Source organism: Rhincodon typus, chromosome 4, assembly GCF_021869965.1.
Source record: "Rhincodon typus isolate 14 chromosome 4, sRhiTyp1.1, whole genome shotgun sequence".
Lineage (NCBI taxonomy): Eukaryota > Metazoa > Chordata > Chondrichthyes > Orectolobiformes > Rhincodontidae > Rhincodon > Rhincodon typus.
The window spans coordinates 12,681,828-12,701,452 of NC_063335.1; the positions used below are offsets into that span (position 1 = coordinate 12,681,828).

Below are 19,625 nucleotides of genomic sequence, written 5' to 3' on the forward strand. Positions count from 1 at the left end.
CAAAAAAAAGATACAAAAAGCAAATCTCGTGGAGTTTTGTTTTTGTCAAGGGGTATTTTGGTTGAAGATTCACAGTGTGAAAGGAAGCCTACATGAGATCAAAAGGAAAGTGCCTGTCATTTGGAAACGACACTGCACCGGGGAACGCAGACTGAGGTACAGATACCGAATGTCTCGCCAGCTGTAAGCCGAGACAGGGAGGGAGTGAGGCTTCATTACTGAGCGTCCCTCAATGACAGGTCAATGGGAAACTGTGGGGCTGTCACTCAGCAGTTACGTTACTCCGGGCAACGAAGAGTTACTGGGATATCATAGAAGACACAGCCCCTGATAAGATCCATTCTCGATAGCAAGGGAAAGCAAATTTGTATCTCCGTTAGAAATAGTCTTATCGGGACATGAAACTCTTAGTGACAGAACAGGAAATGGGCACGATACTATAAATTATCTCATCAAAAGTTTCAACGGGCTCGAATGTGCACTTATATAACTAAGTCACAAATATTGGCTTTTCCCAGTTAAAATTCATGAAATTAAGTTGTTGCTCCTGAGACTTGAATCAGAAAAGTGTTAATCAGCTCAGCGAAAGAAGCGAGGGGAGAAGAAAGGTAAACGCTTAAGTTGAGAACAATGCTCCTTTTCTTGTGGCAAAGATCTTCCCCATGAGCAACAGTTCAGACGTGATTTCCACACAGATAACCCGCCAACAGCTCTCTCTCTCTCTCTCTCTCGCTTGCTGCAAGATCGCCCGGCGCTGGCTCTCCTTTTTTTTTCCACAGTCAGCCTGGTCTTTTTTTTTCCTTCTTACTCCCAAAAAAAAGGAAAGGTGTGGCGCCCCCCTCTCTGGGAGAGAGTGAAAAGGGGGTGGAGGGGGGAGAGAGAGAGAGAGGAAGAAAAGAGAGCAAGAGCAAACATTTTTTTAAAAAAATGCCAGAGAAGTAATTCCGGGAAGGCTGCGTTCTGTGCAAAGAGAGAGAGGAGGCCTGATGGCGATGATCACAGCCCATTGCTGGTGTGTAAGTGTGTTTGTGGGGCGGCGCGGAGCAGGAGGCATGTCCGCTGTTTGTATTCGCGCTGAATGCTGTCTTGAAATGACGTAATGCTTGAAGCCGAGGTCCTGACAAGCGATAACATTTGTGATAAAGGCCGGACTGAACCAGAGCCCCTTTCTCTCAGACATATTAAACACACAGACAGACAGACACTACACACACACACACCCTCCGGTCAGACAGACACAAGCAGCTCAGCCTGCGCCTTCCCCTCTCCTTTCTCTCTCTCTCTGTCTGTCTCCCTCTCTCTCTCTCTAAAATCTCACTCTGCAAAAAAACTCAGACGGTTCATGGCTCTCCCCAAAGCTCCACCATCTTTCCAGCTGCAAAGATTATTGCCATCAAATCAACAGGTAAGAGAGAGAGAGAGTAGGCGAAAGGCAACCCCGAGTTTAAAGGAACAAAGATCTCAGCGATTTTTTGATTCGGTTTGCACACGCTGTATGCCTGTGTGTGTGTGTGTGGGGAAGGGCAGCAAGAGCACGCAGGTTTTAGATGTATGTGCATATGTTAAGGTAATGCATTGAGTTTTGTTCAGTCAACAGCTCTCTTTACGTTTTTATTTCGAAAGAAAGAGGCAGACTTCTCAGATTTCACATACATTCCCATTTCCCGTATTTGTTGGGTCGGGAGGTCACTCGAGCAGACTTGAGAAATGGTTCCTTGTACGTGACAGTAGCCTGCAGTAGCCTTTGGGGTCAAGTTTAGCAGAGGAAACGATGATTTCAAGTACGTTGGGAATACTCGCCGGCTTTCGCCTCTTTTTTTTTGTGTGTGCGTGTTGTTGTCGCGCCGGCGACTTAGCGGGAAAGTGGGAATAAGAGACATGGATGGCGTTCTAAGAGTCTTTTCAGCCCCAGATGTCAGTGAAAGATTTCGGTCTCAGTGTGTCTGTGGCGTCAAGAAACTTTCTGAGTGACGTGGCCGAGGTAACACGGTGAAGTGCATCTGAGTGGGCTATTTCATTTGCATTTCTCCAGATTGCGCTGTTTATTTATCAAAATATAGACTTACATTCTCAAGGTCCAGCGGAATAGAGATCCCACTCACCACCCCCCCCCCCCCCCCACCACCACTACCACCAACACACACTCCCCTGTGCAGTCTTTCCGAGCCCATTGCGGCCCATCTGGCGGGATTAACGAGTAACATGGTTGGAGTAAACTTTTTTTTTAAAAGTTGTGTGTGTGTGTGTGTTTGCTGCATTGAAGTGTCTCTGTGTATGTGGCTAGACACCATCCTCCGGTGGTTTAACTTCTCTAGACAGGGACTTTCAGTTTTTTTTTAATCTCCTGATGTAATGCCAAGTAAAGCTTTGAAAGTACAGACAGAAGTAATTGTAGCTTTTGACTTAAAGGGTTACGCTGGCTCACAAGGGCAGAATGGGCCGTTTGCGTTAACTTAGCCATACTCAGTAAAACGTGGCTTGTGATGGCAGTTAGTTTAGGACGTGTCGCTTAAAAGTGCTATTAAAATGTTTCCTGCTGATTCAGGCTGGATGTAGCCGGCGAGATCTGTTGAAAGCGGCTTTTGCGTTCGCTGTTGCGTTTCATCTCACCACAACTCTCACACATCTGGCTTATGCTTTGACTTGTACTCACTAGCCCTGAATGTGGGTAAATAAAATTGTCGTTTATCCACCCTCCCAGGTTTCCAGGCAATAATTTATTAGCTGTTGTTTTCTATACTGCGAGGAAGTTGGAAATTCGTGACACTGTTACTGTTCCCCCCCCCTCCACCCCTTTCCCTAGCATCAGTTAAGATGTTTTGAGACGTCGAATCGTGATTAATTCAGGATTTGCGGGTTTCCTTAATCGGGGAGTTGAACCGAACCCTGTTGGGAGTTACTGTTTCCACTCATGCACTTTCTAAAGGCGTTTCATTAGAGTCACTATTGTGTCTAGCAAGAACTGCAGATGTAATCACTTAACGAAGCCACTCCAAAAGGGTTTTGTCACTCAAAGAGTTACAAAACTGTACATGGCACGCAGGAACAGCAGGGCTAATCCGGTAAAATACCTCCTCGGGGCGTTTACCGTTGACGTGAAAACGTTGATATCTGGTAAAAGTTTCGCAAACATTTAAAGGTACCACGGAGGCCGATGTTGGAGTCCGTTTCAATTGTATTTGGGGGGAGCTCTGTGAAACTGGCTTGGGGAAAAAAAATGTCCACTGCCTTGAATGGGCCCGGTCTGTTCAGAATACTGTGTAAAGTGAATGTCACGTTTGCATTCACATGAACTATGAGCCCATTGAAGTCTGATCTCTTTGCAAGTCTTTGTGTCCTTATCACAGGAAATGTTGCGGAAAGCAGTTGTTCAGTCTAGTTCCTAGCACGTGTTGATTAACGATTCTTGTCTCCGAGACGTGATCACTTCTGGCTGAGCTTTCATTTGAGGATCAGAACAAACTAAACGGTCTCAGTAGCAAATTCCCCATTGCGCTGGAGCACATTACAGCAATAGCGTGTGGCATTGTTGGCAGATAGGTGGGCGAGCTTGTAATAATCATTCTGCTACGAGGAATATTGTGTGATTTGATGTTATGATTAATGGCAAGTTTATACAGTGCTTGATCAGATAATGAACACAGGCATCGCTGGGCCAATCTGGCGTGTGTGGAATGAGCAAAACGTGTATTGATTTACTGCCGAGATCTGTATTCCACTTTAGTAGCTCCTTAGCGTCGCAATCATATAAATTAAACCACGATGAAGGTCTGAAATGTTGAAATTCAGTCACTAAAATAACATTGTTCTCGCGGGTGGAGAATGGAATCGACTTTATTCACTTAGCACAGTTTGAATGTTTAGATTGTTTTGGGGTGCCTCTGACACGTTTGTACTCAGCATCAATAGTTATGATCATTTTAAACTTCTTTAAAATATATTTCATTTGATTCGTTACTCTGTGTATTCCCTTCCTAAAGGATGCATGAGATTACCACAAGCTCCTTTTAATTGCACATGTGTTTGCGTACATATAATTGGGAATATCAGTGCATTATGGAGAAGAATGGTATCATTGCGCACTTAATTGCAGAACACAGAATGAGTGTGTGTGTACTTTGATCATGTGACTGATTATTATGGCAGTGTCCAAGCCAGAAACAATTTGGGACTTGGGCAAAGTTTGCTCACAGGGCCAAACTAGCATTTGTTCACATTCGTTTGAATGGACAGAAGTGAATCTGACCATCTAATTATTGCAATGGCAGTAAACGTACACAGTACAGAAAGTAAGCACGATGTCCCAAAAGTTGAGGGTTGTTCTTGATGGAATTATCGATGCTAAAGCAGAAAAAAGTTGGCTGTTTTGACTCGAAACGGTGTAATTTCCAGCTTAAAATAGTCTGGCTGTCATTCTAAACCTGTTGACTTTCAGTCTACAACATCAGTTCCTGGAAGTGCACACTATTGAACTGAATATTCGTTTCCAGTTTAGGCCATCTGCAGAGATTTATTGGCACCAACATAAACAAGAGACGCTTGAAAGTTGTGGAATATACCAATTCTGGGATCAACGTGGTGGAATATCCGAAAAAGAAGATTGAAATAATTGTTTGAAAATTTTCGTTAGGTAACAGACCAAACTGGCAGGGGTTCGAGCTTTGAATTCTTCGGAAACTTTTTTTTTGTGTGTGTTGTGGTAGTCACATTCATCTAATAAAACTTATTCAAGCAGATGGTCTGTGACGTTTTCCCAAAGCTGTGCTTTACCGAGTTACCCATTTTATTTGCAGTTTCTGGCTTATTGTCAGGACACGTACTGTAGAGAGAGAGGGACAGAAAAAGCCCTGGCTGGCTTTTTGTGGCTGACGATTTTACTTCTGAGTAGCTAAACGTTCCTCGGCGTTAACAAAGTAGATTTTGTTATCGTCAGTCCTGGGAATTTGCATCAAAACAGTGCCCGCCAAGGAAAGACTTATAAGTTGAAACCACGTCAGATCACTTTTTGAGAAGGTAGGCCTAGTCAGCACCGAATGGTTGTTTAAAGGTGTGGATTATTTTTGGACAGACATCTCGATTGAGGAGTCGTACCTTGTCCCTCACTCTTTTTCCGAATGAAGAATGGTGTTTATTATCCACATATTCCACTGATTTATTCAAATGAGTACGGGAGTTGGAACATGTTAACTACTAGTTACAGTAGTTATTGGCACAGAAAGGGCAGTTAGTTAGTTGCCGGGCGATAGCGAGTTAAATCAAACTTACCGCCAAGGTATTTGTATAAATTACCCTGTCCGTTTTATGAATTCCTTTGTAACAAACACAAATGCCGTCATGTGAAGTTAACAAAGCAGGGCAAAGCTATTCACGTTCTGAAAGGGAAACAAGTACAGCTAAGTTATTATTTTAGGAGTATAATGATGAGGGGTTATAATCGTGAAGAAAATCTCCATCGAATCAGTCATTCACAGTATTTTGATTTACTTGTTGTGGAAAGGGCAATCCTGTAAGGTCTTTAGGAATATAGCTGGAACTGCCGCAAACTAATCTCTTGGAATAATGACGGTGGCAGACTTTCCTATTGTAACTGTCGGTGCCTGATACATTGAATGGTAGAAGGCCGTGGGGTAGAAGGCCGTGGCTCCGGTACCTTTGCCGATATAAATGTTAACAGAACATTCCACTGACCTGACAAATTTTCTCGAATCCACAGTATGGACACTGAAAAATTATGTACCTACACACAACGACATTGGACATACATGACATTACAGTTACTTTCTTCACAAGGAAGCTTAAAGTACAACAGACGTAGTGCAAGCTTGATTGTGATTGCTTTGGAAGATGAAGTGATGTCCCTTCCCTGTCTCATCCTCTTCTGTCAAAACTCGACAATAGATTCATCTGTATAAAACTTGGGCGGGTCTGTCTCGTAAACCATCACTGGGAAAACATGTAAACAGCCACAACAAAAGAGTGAGCAGCACTTTAAAAGAAAACGGGGTTAGGGTGAAACTGGAGCAGAGCTGAAACCGAGGGGTTTTAGAAAGAGGCTGGAGTTATGGCGGAAATATGAATCCAGGTGAAAGGAAAACTGTCTTTGAGCTGTTCAAAATTTAACCATGCTTAGGGGCAGCCTTTCCCTCTCCAGGTTTTAAATTCTCTAAAGAGAAGCATGTTCTCATTATGTGTATTTTGCTTTCGCACAGATATGGTCCGGAAAAAGAATCCACCACTGAGAAATCTTGTGAGCCAAGGCGAAAGTGAGAATTGCCAGGTCTCTCAGCCAGAAAGTACCGTGAACCAGGAGGCTGCAGAAAGCTCCGGACTCCGGGATCCCATGCAGGAACACAACAACCAGCAAGATGCATTCGAGTTAGTCAACAAGGAGGAACATTGTCTGCGTGTCGCGGACGTCGCCAGCATCAAAAGCGACTTGAAAAGCCCCGCACTGGGCGAAGGGAATGGCTTTAATTATGAAAGCCACAAGAAGGGAGGAAATGTTCCATCCTTCCCGCAAGATGAGGTGACAGACAGAAATATGTCTGCTCTCTCATCTCAGGCTGCTGGTAGAGTCTGCGAGGCCTGGAAGTCTCCTTGCAGATCAGAACCAGATGATGGCGATGGCAGGAGCCGCAATGTGTCTGGAAACCTCTCGGAATTAAACCACAGAGCTCAAACATCACCCAAAAGTGGGCGGGAGAAGGGGCAGCTGCTAGAGGGTGAGCCACCTGAACGTCCCAACTCCAGGCCGGGTTCGGTGCCTTCAGAAAACTCTCAGGTGCTTTCAGATGCGGGTGTTGCACTTGATCAGACAAAGGCAGAGGAACTGTCTGACAACTCAGACGCAGCGCCCCTGACTCCCGAGCTGCAAGACTTCAAATGCAACATTTGCGGCTACGGCTATTACGGCAACGACCCAACCGATCTGATCAAGCATTTCCGCAAATATCACCTGGGTCTGCACAACCGCACCCGCCAAGATGCGGACCTGGACACCAAAATCCTCGCGTTACATAATATGGTGCAGTTCTCCCAGTCCAAAGACTTGCAGAAACTGAGCCGAAATGCGGGCTTGCTCACTGGGATGTTACAGGACCTGAGTGCTCAGCGACCTGCCATGTTAAATGGGACCTACGATGTACATGTAGGTATCTTCTGAACTGTTCCCAACCGACTCAAGGGCAGGATTTTTACAGTTAATGATAGGACCCTGGGTAGTAGTTGTAGAGACCTAAGGGCTCAGATACATAATTCTTCGAAATTTGCATCACAGGTAGACAGGGTGGTTAAGAAGGCATTTAAGACGCTTGCCTTCATTGTTCAAACCTCGTGGGACGTCATGTTGAGGTTGGACGGGACGTTGGTGAGGCGTCTGTTGGAGTACTGTGTACAGTTCTGTTATAGGAAAGATATTATTAAACTGGAGAGGGTTCAGAAAAGATTTACTAGAATCGGGGGTTTGAGTTAAAAAATGGGCTGGGAACTTTTTTTTACACTGGAGATAGGAGGTTGAAGGGTGACCTTATAGAAGTTTATAAAACCACGAGGGGCATGGATAAGTTGAATAGCAAAAGTCTTTTCCCTTAGTTGGGGTGTTCAAAACTAGGGGGGCATATTTTTAAGGTGAGAGGGGAAAGATTTAAAAAGGGCATGAGGGACAACTTATTTACATAGAAAATGGTTAGTGTGTGGAATGAACTGCCAGAGGAAGCATTACTTGCATGTATAGTTACAATGTTTAAAAGACATTTGGGTAAGTATATGAATAGGAAATGTTTGGAGAGATATGGGCCAAACGCAGGCAGGTGGAACTAGTTTAGTTTGGGAACATGGTCACTGTGGACTAGTTGGACCGAAGGCTCTGTTTTCTTGTTGTATGACTCTGACCCATTCCCGGGTACTTGGTACAAAGTCAGGCAGTGGTTAGGGTCTGGAATGTACTGCTTCATAGTGTGACAGAGGCAGGTTCAACTAAGCCTTTCAAAGTGGAATTGCAGCATTAACTGGAAAGGAAAGCTCTGTAGGACAAGGGGGTTAAGAGTGGTGCTGGGAGAATTGCCCCTTCACGGTTTTACTAGAGAGAGAGATATATAAGATCTAATGCTTTAGCAGCAGGAACATAAAGCGGGGAGGAGTGGTGGAAGCTGTGAATGAAATTGCTGTTTAATTAATCATATAATGCATGATGAAATAATATGGCAATGATCCAAATCGAGATGACCATATATTGCACTACTGCATTCTGTGGGTGTATTTTAATGCACTTTGTGTGACAAAAATACAGTAATATTCCTGTCATGTTCCATTGGCTCGCAGTGGCTGAACATACATCATTTCCTTTTGGTTTTCACCTAAGGGCTAGTAATATTGCATTCCTGAAATCATCCAGGAAAGCCTCTCGCCAGAGATTCAAATTTTGTTAATTGGAATATACCCTAATAATTTTCATCTAATAGCTATTTACATTTGATTGCAGTGATTTGTTTACTGACTATACTGCTTGCAAATCGGCTAGGAAGGTCGCTGCTAAATGTATCAGACAACATAAACACCATTTGAGTCCATTACTGTTAATGAAAAGCTGTCTCCACTTAATTAATTCATTTTTAATATCAATTTGTCTGTAGTTGCCGTTGAATGCTCACATCAGGATTCACTGCAATAAACTACCTGCTGATGACACTTCTAGAAAGTAGTCCAACTTAATCTTTTAGCCGTACAATTTATACACATGTCCAAGTGGCATACTTGTCAGTTTAGTCAAACACATTACTTGTTTTTGTTGAGGATTCTTTAGGTGTCTTTTGGCTACCACTAATCTTCACAGCAGTTTACTAGCTAATTATATACTTTGCTGCATTGCATAGCCACATGTGGAAACTGGCATGACACTGTAACAATTAGAATAATGGTAAATAGGAAATATTAACGAGCAATTACTCCAAACAATGTTTTTGAGGCTTTTTTTATTTGGGAGTTAATTCTTGTGCCATTTTATTAACATTTGTCAACTAGTTTCGGAAGTATTTCCCTCAGTTGAAAGGGAGGCTCAGAGGCCTACCTGGAAACTTAACCATCTTCTTCAATCTATGTAGGAATCAGTAATATCTCAGAACTTGGGGTCTAAAGCAGACAAAACAGACTTACCTGTGCTTTCAGAATACAGGAGAAAGCAAGTCTCAGTTTAAAATAAGGAAGTGGCAGAAATAGCCACATCTATAAGATCTCATAATGTACATCAAACTTGCAGAACATAAATGAATCAGCCTTTAGGGGATTGGCTTATTTAGAAACCATGAAATAAGCAACCAGAGGAGGGGGGGAAAATGTTTATCTTAAAACATTGGGTTGAAGTACATTTTATGAAGGCTGTCCTCCCTGCTATTCCTGAATAGTTATATACATCCTGACCATGTCAGCTCCACAGCCGATCACAGCATCATTGCATTAGACTTTTTGAACTAGTTAAAGTGCAGTTTTAGTATTAAGTCCTTCATTAACATGCATACTGAGACCCTGCAATTGCTCTAAATGATGTGACCGTAGCTGAGGACTGGAGACAATGATGTCTGTAAATGCAAGAAATAACACTTCAGACTTCCCCGCCCCCTTAGCTCCACCAATGCTTTATTTTTTTACCTTAGCAACTTTATTTGCTAATTAATGACTCTTGTGGCATTGAAAGGGTTAACGAAAAAAAACCTAAAAAGACTAACGAGCTGTTTACTCTTATTTTGTCCCCCATTCCCTCGGCGAGCTGTAAAATCGTTACCGCACCTCTGCTTTGATTTCAAATCGGCGACGATAAATCCATCTTGAAAATTGCAAATTAAAAAAACACTAGATGTGTAGAAAAAAAACACTAATACCAAAATTGGATAATTGGAATAAGCTAGCTTTCTAAACCAACAGACGTCGATTGGCACAGTGGAAAGCAATGTTCAACTTGTCATAGATACCAAAAACTATCTTGGTGTCACACGACGGTCTCTAACAAATAACGATAGAAAATGTTATCGTCTGAGAAACTGTCACATGATTGCTTATTTCACACGCTACAACGGAAAGCACGTTTATCTTTTTTTTTACTTTTTTTTCCAGGTTACTTTGGGAGGCATGTTCATTGGCATCGGACGCAAAACGCCCGACTGTCAGGGCAACACCAAGTATTTCCGGTGCAAGTTCTGCAATTTCACTTACATGGGCAGTTCTTCGTCGGAACTGGAGCAGCACTTCGTGTCAACGCATCCCAACAAAATGAAAAGTGTGCCTTCTGCTCCCGAGGCTGGGAAGGATGCGACCAAACCGGAGAAAAACACCAGCAAAGGCAGTTCGGCAACAGAGCGCCACTTACCTCGTCCCATAGACCCAGAGGATGTGGGCAAATGGCAGGAGAAGGTCACTATCAAAGCCACGGATGATACCCCCATTGGCTACTCTGTGCCCATCAAGTCGGTGGATACCAGCTCCAAACAGAATGGCATGGACTCTACCTGTTACTTCTGGTGTCGTTTTTGCAGCTTCAGCTGTGAGTCGTCAGACACCTTAAAGCTCACGGATCATTACAATAAACTGCACGGGGAGAATCAGCGCACCGGCTACTTTAACCGAGACTTTCCGGACAAAGCTGGCAGACAGGGAGCCCCACTTGCTCAGAATGACTCCCCGAAAGAGCGCGCCCCTCTCGGCAAATCCGACGGGGAGCTCCCGGCGAAGACGGAGAAAGGCGCAGCCTCAGCCCGAAAGAAGGACAAGGCAACGGAGGAGAGTGTGGTCACCAGCTATAACTGCCAACTGTGCAAATTCAGGTACTCCACCAGTCATGGGCCTGACGTGATCGCTGTGGGACCCCTGCTCCGCCACTACCATTACGTTCACAACGTCCACAAATGCACCATTAAACACTGCCAGTACTGCCCCGGGGGGCTGTGCGGCCCCGAGAAGCACCTGGGGGACATTACCTACCCATTCGCTTGCAGGAAGAGTAATTGCTCCCACTGCACCCTGTTGCTCTTGCACTCGTCCCAGGGGGTGGAAGGGAGTGCCAGGGTGAAGCACCAGTGCGACCAGTGCTCGTTCACAGTTCAGGACGTAGACACACTGCTGCAGCATTACGAGGCAATGCACAGCAGCAACAACAGTATCAACCAGAGCCCAGCAAAGGCTGAGAATAGCCAGCAGGGAAGTGATGGCCCAGTGACCAGCGAAGACACTGAAGAGCACTGCTGCACCAAGTGCGACTTTGTGACTCAAGTAGAGGAGGAGATTTTTCGACACTACAGGTAACAGACCAGACAGGTTAAATATACCCTCCCCCTCCCCATTGGAGGGTGAGTTTTTACACTGAGCTAAAAGTCTGACACCAGATAGGGGCTGAGCTAGCACGGTAACCAAGCATGGAGAGTTTTAAAATCATCCGTTTCGGTTTGGCATCAAAGAAGGCAGATCAACCGGATTGTTTTGTGATGGTCCATCGTTAGTCTGTCATCAGGTTATTATAACTAGCTACAGTTCATTAACAAACCTCAGTAAATTGTGAAAACATGTCACCAATGCAAAACCTTTAAGGGTTTTCATGTTCCGGTGTACAACGTGCAGTTTGGCTGCGCTTTGTGCAGGAACTAACCTGGATCCCTAAACTGAACACACCAAGGGCTCAAATGGTAACAATTTGCTCTTGTTAGTATTGGGCACTATCTGTTCGGACTTGCTCGAAGTACAGTAGGCTTAAGAAATGCACTTGATGTAACTTCAAAAGTTTTGTTTTTTTTCTTGCTGAACTGATTGAGAGGAATCGTGCTTTTTTTTCCCTTTAAAAACGAAGTTAGACCTCAAGTTAATTTTTGCTTTATCTGTGTGTTTTAGGAGGGCTCATAACTGCTACAAGTGCCGTCAGTGTAAGTGGAGCGCCCCAGGGACTCAGGCGTTGCTGGAGCATTTCAACACGGCGCACTGTGTGCCCCAGGAGGCAGCGAGCAGCAGCAACAGCACCAGCGGCGGAGAGTCGCCACCCCCAGCGCCGCCACCTCCTCCCGGTGCCATCGACCAGGAGATGCGGCACCAGCGCCCCCCAACCCCGTGTGATAGCAGCAGCACCAGCCAGCCTCCACCAGCCCCGACCCCGACCCCGACCCCAACCGAGGAGGAGGGCCGAGGCTGGGCCGACCCCCCCAAGGAAGACGCCAAGAAGCCAGGCTGGGCGATCAAGGAGAGCGCCGGGGAGCCTCACAAAGGGAGCCCGTACCCGGCTACACAAGCCGCCACCAGGCTACACACCGCCTCCCCCGGCGGCCTGGCCCAGGAGAGCCACAAGAACAGCCGCAGGGCTCCGGAAGAAGGGGACTCCGGGCGGCCCGTCTATGGAATGCAGACCGCTGACTCCAAAGGCTTTCCAGCTGGAGTGCAACAGATTTCTACAGGAGGAGGGGGAGGAGGAGAAAGGGACAAGTCCCGGGCTCTCACTCCACAGTATCCAACATCCACTGAACTCAACAAGGCGAGGGAGGAGTCACAGACTCTACTGCGGGTAAGGCTGGCTTGGTTACTCTCAACCTGTTGCTCCTCACCCACACACACACACACCCACCCACACACACTCTCACATTCACCCACACACACCCCCACACGCACATACACATACACGATAATTGAAGCATCAACCTTTCAAGTGATACTTCCTTAAAATGGATATCAGTAACTCACTGTCAGTCAGCAGAGTGTCACCTTGGGTAACAATCTAGGTGGGAAGGATGGTTTGGTGTCTCTGTAATTCAGAGACAGTGAAGTCATTGCAAACCCCCTACTTGACTGGTATAGCTTCTTCAACAGGTTCCAAAAAACTGAAGCTTCTTGGTCTCTATTGCTTAGTTGTCGAAAACTAAGAAAGAACTAAGCGATGATCTAAGCAGTTTGCATCATCCAATAATTCCTTAGGCCCATCATAAGATCTCAGTTGTTGCAGCAGTTCTGCCCCTCCTCCTTAATTATTCTTTCCACCAATTCTTACGTGACACATTTGTTTACTGGCATGAGGAAGGAATAAAATGTACCTTGTAAAACTAAGGGACCTTTTTTTTTAAACTGAGATGGGATAAGGCAAAAGCATGATGTTGCAGTATTTGTCACAGTTTTAATCCCTATGGTGACAGTATAACATGCTTGACACTAGTAAGAAGGGTAAGCCAATAATTGCAAGTGATAATAATTGATAATTCGCCAACTTTTGCAACCTTAAACACGTCATTATAATTAGCATGTTCTAATGACCTCAGTGATGTCTACATTGAATCTGTGAAACCAGATGCAACTAAGATGTTGAAAATGGTGGACAGAAGAGTAGAACAGATACATCAACTGCAATTAAATAAATCTCATCGCTGATATGGGGAGAATTTCTTAACCTTGACAAGGATGATATTGTTCCTGTGCCCTCTATGAGGTTGTATCTTAAATATGTAAGGTTTTTTTTGAAGATAATTTTAGCAGTTTTGATTTACTTGTTGAATCTTTCATCTCAGTATGGAATATTGAATTTATGACAATTGTGTCCTTATTGAGAGTGAATGTAAGTTAGCAAGCCAAGGGTGATAACTCAATGGAACTTGGTGTGATTTAGGACAGAATTTTTAATGACCTCAACTTAATTGAAGATAGAAGCTAGCAATGAATTGGATAGTCACACTTAGGGACAACAAAAAGATGGATTAAAGTTACCACAACAAATGAGCTGAGGCAGCATCAGAGTGTGGTCATGTCATGGAAGTGGAAATTGACTGTCTTGTTGATGGTGTGGTTGAACGCTTGAATGTCCACCGTGGGTCATCAGTCTCGTTTAGTCTGAGCAGAGTTGTGAAGCACAGGTAAGGAGTTGGTGGCTAGGGAATGGAGTTTGTAGGATGATTGAAGATATTGGCTTCAATCTTCCTGACATTGATTTGGGGGAAAATTTCTGCTCATGTACTAATGGATATCAGATGAGCTGCCTAGTAATTTTAGAGAGTTTGGAAGGGCCATGAAAAATGCTGGTGAGATATAAGTAAACTATAAATAGATTTTAATTTCATTGCAGTTATTTTGTATATAACTTTTACATTTATTGAAACAGCGTATGATCACTTCCCCTTGAATCTCTTCATTTCTGTGCTAGATTACTATTGATTGCACTTTCAACTTTATTGCTTAAGGGATTGAGTTGGATTGTCTTGTAGAAATAACTAATACAATTTGAGATATTCAGAATTCTGTGCTGTTAGTAGTTATAAGGTTTCAAAACCATTAATATAATAATTTCTTCTTGTAAATACTGTTGGATGAAGTAGTTGTGTTAGCGAATGGTATAGCCTGGCTGTCTAGGTTAAATCAATCTTCAATGTTGCCATTCAAGGAAACCTATAAAATCGTGATGCAAATAATTTTTAACTTAGGTTTGTTTGTATGTCACTAATCTTTCATGCTTTCATTTTCCTTATTTGGACTTTCAGTTCAATTTTGATTCACATTTAATATGGCCTGAAGATAAAAATGGTGAAAATGGGTACCACAGAAATGGGTGTAAAGTCTTTATGTTGGAAACATTTTTTGATCAGGGGCCTAACACCATATAGTGCAAAGCCATTTCTAACCTTACAATGTGGATTATTGAATCTGATTACAATCTTCTAGGACAAATGGGGGGAAAATGAGATGATTCATTGAGATAGACACTTTCAGTAATGGTTTGCATTTACCTAAGGATACTTACGTCTAGAATGGCAATGATTCCTTTGTGATTTCAGAAATATTATGCAGGCTTTTGGAGGATATCAGCAAGAATGTTGTTGATGGTTGTAACTTGTCTCTGTTTTTGTCTCGGTTCAAACATGGGTCACCTTGTGAAATTGTCTACTTAAAACTTCGTGGATCATTTGTGAACTATATTAAATGTGTAAACAATTGAGAATGGGATCCTTAACCAATAGTATTACACACAGTGTTGAAGGGAATGCAAAGATTGTTATTTTGGAATATAGCAGGAATTTCTTCATTACTTTGAGTACTTTTGTAAAAATGACATGCAATTTCAGGGGAATATTCCATATGATAATAGGACAGCAGTTATGGTAGGATGGTTAGCACACATAATTGAAATCGTCAACTTGTTGAGGCATTCGGCAAAAATGATTAGATCAATCAGATGCTCATTTGTTTTCTCCTATTCTTATGCTCACTATTTCCTTTGCCAATTGTGATTTCTTTTAAAGTTAGGCAGAAATAGCAAAAGAAAATCAATTGACAAGTCAGACTTTGGTGATGTAACTCCTTGGGTTATTTGAGAGAAGTCTCACTTTATATCAATGACTAGCTTGTTGGATTTAAAAGTCAAATTTAAAATATTTCTGCATTCATAAACTTTTTCTGAATTGGAAAACATAAGATTGTCTCTCTAGGTTTCTCGATTTTCTCCTGTCAATGCTGAATCTCAGCTGTCACATTTGAACCAGATCACTCTTGCATAACCAGTAAATCTTGCATTGTTCTTAAAAATGCCATGGAAAATCAGTTTAATGTAGGCGATTGTTTGATTTATGATTTTGATTTAATATTTAGCTCAGTACCACAGAGAATAGAGACAAAGGGCAGAATTTTAGGCTTTTGGATCAAGACCTTGACAGAATTAAAAATTGACCACACGTTGTTGACTGGCAGTGTTTTTCTCTGAAGTGGCTAATCAGTGGCCAGAGGATAAACTGGCCATTAATTTAAGGATGGTCTCTCAAAGCTGGAGAGCGAAGGAGGGCCTCACCCATAGCAAGAGGTGCAGTCTGCTGGAGCAAGTAAGAGACAGAAGAGAGAGAGAGATAGAGAAAACTCATCTCTTGAAATAACTTCTCACCAACTTTGAAAATTTATGAATTAAAAGAGTGGCTATACTTTCATTGTGAAGCCCTTCTACAGGGTAGCCTGTGGCCAGCTAGCCTCTAGTAATTGTCTGTTGCTTGGCTACTCACCGCTTGCATGTGAGTAACCCTTCTCTCCCCCTTTGATCACAGCTCTGGGAAAATGACCTGGGGCAGGGTAGTGCTGGAAAACCAGGTGGTGTCTCCATATAGTGTGAAATTGCAGCCTTATATAGCGATTATACATCTTATTTGAGCGTTGTAGTAAAGCAAGAGCTTATCTTCATATAGCATCATATCAGTTTGTCAGGATGTCCCCAAGTTTTTTTTATTCATTCACAGGATGAGGGTGTTGCTGGCCAGACAGCGTTTATTGCCCATCCCTAATTGCCCAGAGGGCAATTAAGAGTCAACCACATTGCTGTGGGTCTGCAGTCACATGTAAGCCAGACCAGGTACGGATGACAGTTCCCTTCCCTAAAGGGCATTAGTGACCCAGATGGATTTTTCCAACAATCAACAATGGATTCACATTAGATTCTTAATTCCAGATACTTATTGAATTCAAATTCCACCATCTGCCATGGCGGGATTAGAATCTGGGTCCCTGGATTAACAGTCCACTTGGCCATTGCCTCACATAAACATTTACTTCTTGAAGTTTGTTGATTGCCACACTGGAAACACTTTGAAGTTTCTAAACTCTTCACAGCCTTAAAAGTCAGAGGAGAAATGAGATTTGTAAACTGCTGCATAAGTAGAGCATTTAACTGAACACAGTCCCAAAGTGCCTCAGCAAAACTGAGGGGAAAGTGTCCAGTGACTAGAGTCTCGCCTGATGGAAAACAAGGTGGACGTCTTCATCAGAGCCCCAGTTGTTCAAAGAAACATCTTTAAGTCAACAGTCTTTATTGAATGCATTCTGTCTACCTGAAAGTCAAAGTGTGTCCATATTTAGAGATTATGATGTATTCAGCCATCATCACAACTCTACCACGATTGAGCAGTCAATCGCAGCCTACAGTATTATCAGGACCTAGCCAAGTCAAACACTTAAAGAACATTCAAGCTATATAAATACCAGGCAATCACATCTCCAACACAAAAAGCCCAGTCACTTTCCCTTGACATTCAATAACAGTGCTTTCACCAAATGGCTGATTTTCTTGCGATCATTTTTGAGCCGAAGGTGAACTGGATAAACCATATTAGTGCTGTGGTAAAAAGGGCAGAGGCTTGGTGTTCTGAAAAGTGGCTGAGCAAGTCATTTCTTCAATACTTCTGGGGAACATAGTCGGCAAGGAAAAGGCCTGTTATTGCCTATTATAGCAACTGTACAGGCAGTAATTGCAGCTTTACCAGCTGCAATTTACTTGTCCAAACCCTAAAACAAAAACAAGTGAACAAAAACACTTTGCACGTAGCAAAGTCTGACAAAAATGCGAATGAGAGTTATAACCTGTTAATGGAATTTTGGTCGAGTCAGTTAGGGAAGAATTCTGCGAGCACACCACATGAGTTTCTTACCCTTTGACCGTGTCATAGAATCTTTTACAACCACCTGAACAGGCAGCAGACTTTCATAACTTACCTAAAACTGACACCTCTGTGCCCACAGCACTTTCTCAATTCAGCACTGGAGAATCAGCTTAGTTCTGATAGTTGCTTGAACTCACAGCCTTAATGAAAGATGCAAACATCATGAAGGAACGTTTCCAAATGAATGGGAATGTGATATATAAAATGTGTTCTTTAATTTTTATCTGCAGTTGAATATTGCTACAAGACACATCATAGACACGAGTTTATTTGAAGGATCAACCTATTCTGTGTTAACACCCAGCTTGTAGATTACTAGTCACTTTCTTTTAGCACTAACAAGTATGATGTTGGAACTGGCTTTACTATTGTGAACATTACAAGAGAGAACTTGCATCGGGAACTTGAGAAATATTTGACTAGCAGCAAATATAGATCAAATTTGTTGCATGTATTTGAGCTTTTTTTCCATCTAGGATATATTGTCCCTCGTCCTATGACTTCTGAATGTGTAGAACCAGATGTATGTCTCTACTATGGGCTACTACTTTGTGATCTTAGAAACCCCTCTTACATGAATGATGTAACATAGGTGGGACTGTGGCTCCATGCAAAATCCATGGAGTGCTTTTAATGGCAGGGCTTCCTTGGTAGGCATTTAGAGTGGGAGAACCCCCTGTGGAAGGAAACCCCTTGAGCAACCCTAATTCTAATTAATAGCAAACATAGAGGACTAAAGTTTGCACCTTCTGTCTCTCTCTGGCTTAAGTTTCATATTTTGCCTTGTCAACTGGGGAGTCATTGGGTGCGTTCTTTTAAGGCGGGGGTGGGGAAGAGGGAATGTCCCAGTGTTCAGTGCCATAAGCATTTCTTATTTCTATTGTTTCTCTCAAAAGTCCAGTATCTGATGACAGCATTTCTCTGGACTGTATGGAAGGGAATGACTTTGTGGCTGTCAGAATAAGACAGTGTTAACGTTTGGCTTGTTTTCCTTGGGAATTAATTCAGCATTGGATGGTAAGTGGTGTCTTGCATGGCAAAAATTGCATCATCCCTGCTTTTTGTCTTCATGCCTCCTTATGGTTTCCTATTCAAGGCAAGGAAAGTTTATGTATCATTTTAGAAATTATTACTATTTTCAGATAAAATGCAATGGAGCAAGAATTCTTGCAACCCAGAGTTGAGATGCTTTATGAGTTTTCTGAAAAACATTTTAATACAGCTAGAATGTTTGACTCAATTGGAATTGATTCATGAAATATCAATATGTTACAGATTATTTTGTTTGGCTTGTGGTTCCATTGGAAACTTCTCTATGATGGCTTTAATGTCTTTGCATTAAACTTGATTAGATCTTATTCACAGAATATCAAAAGCAAAATTATAATAGGTTCATTTTTTGACCAGAAGATCTCAACCTAGATACACTTGGCATTTAGATTTACAGATTTTAACTGATACATGGGTACCTACACATACCAGCAACCTTTTAATCCAATTAATTAAAAATTTCCATTTTGGCTAAATATATTTGCATTTCAGTTGTGTTCAGGACCATGAAGCCCTTAGTTGAAAGTCACAAAATGTCTTTTGGTTAGCTTTCAAAAGGATGTAGAAAACTTGACTGTGTAGTTTACAAAGGAATAGGTGAAATTGCAGATTTTAGGTTCAGATTCCAAGGGACATGTAATTAATTTAACCAGGCCTTCATATATACTTCGTGACTGAATTTTTAGTGCAAATCCACCCATGTGTGACACCTGAAGTGCCATTATAAAAAAGAAAACTGTGTAGTGATAAAGTCCTTTTTGTTTCAGCCAAGGTGGCAGCCTTGGCTGATCAGTCACACACTCATCTCCTGAGTCAGATTTACTTGGACTCAAGCCCCACTCCAGAACCTGAGCACATAATCTAGCCTGACATTCCACTGCAGTAGTGAAGTTATAAATATGTAACATATATGACACTGTCTGCGTACTATCTTTCAGATAAAATACTGAACTAAGATCGCATCTACACTCTTAGGGTAATACTGCAAGTGTTGCACTTCTAGATCTTGTAAATGATTCTTATAAATGGTCTTGTTTTCCTTGCCGAAGCATGGTTTCTGTGATCTTGCGTTCTCTGACATTAAATAGAATGATGCAAAACTGTTTCAGAGATAGTAGGAACTGCAGATGCTGGAGAATCCGAGACAACAAGGTGCAG

General features: G+C 42.6%; 1 protein-coding gene across 1 annotated transcript in view; it reads left to right on the forward strand.

Moving 5' to 3' along the window:
• Positions 1 to 582: 582 nt before the first annotated feature.
• The window catches only part of trps1 (trichorhinophalangeal syndrome I), a 193,027-nt gene continuing 173,984 nt past the window's right edge, over positions 583 to 19,625 (forward strand). Inside the window, exons 1-4 of the mRNA XM_048595647.1 lie at positions 583 to 608; positions 6,210 to 7,147; positions 10,105 to 11,285; positions 11,869 to 12,529. Coding sequence (XP_048451604.1) covers positions 6,212 to 7,147; positions 10,105 to 11,285; positions 11,869 to 12,529 — 2,778 coding nt within the window. The 5' untranslated portion in view covers positions 583 to 608; positions 6,210 to 6,211. The remainder of the gene's footprint in view (positions 609 to 6,209; positions 7,148 to 10,104; positions 11,286 to 11,868; positions 12,530 to 19,625) is intronic.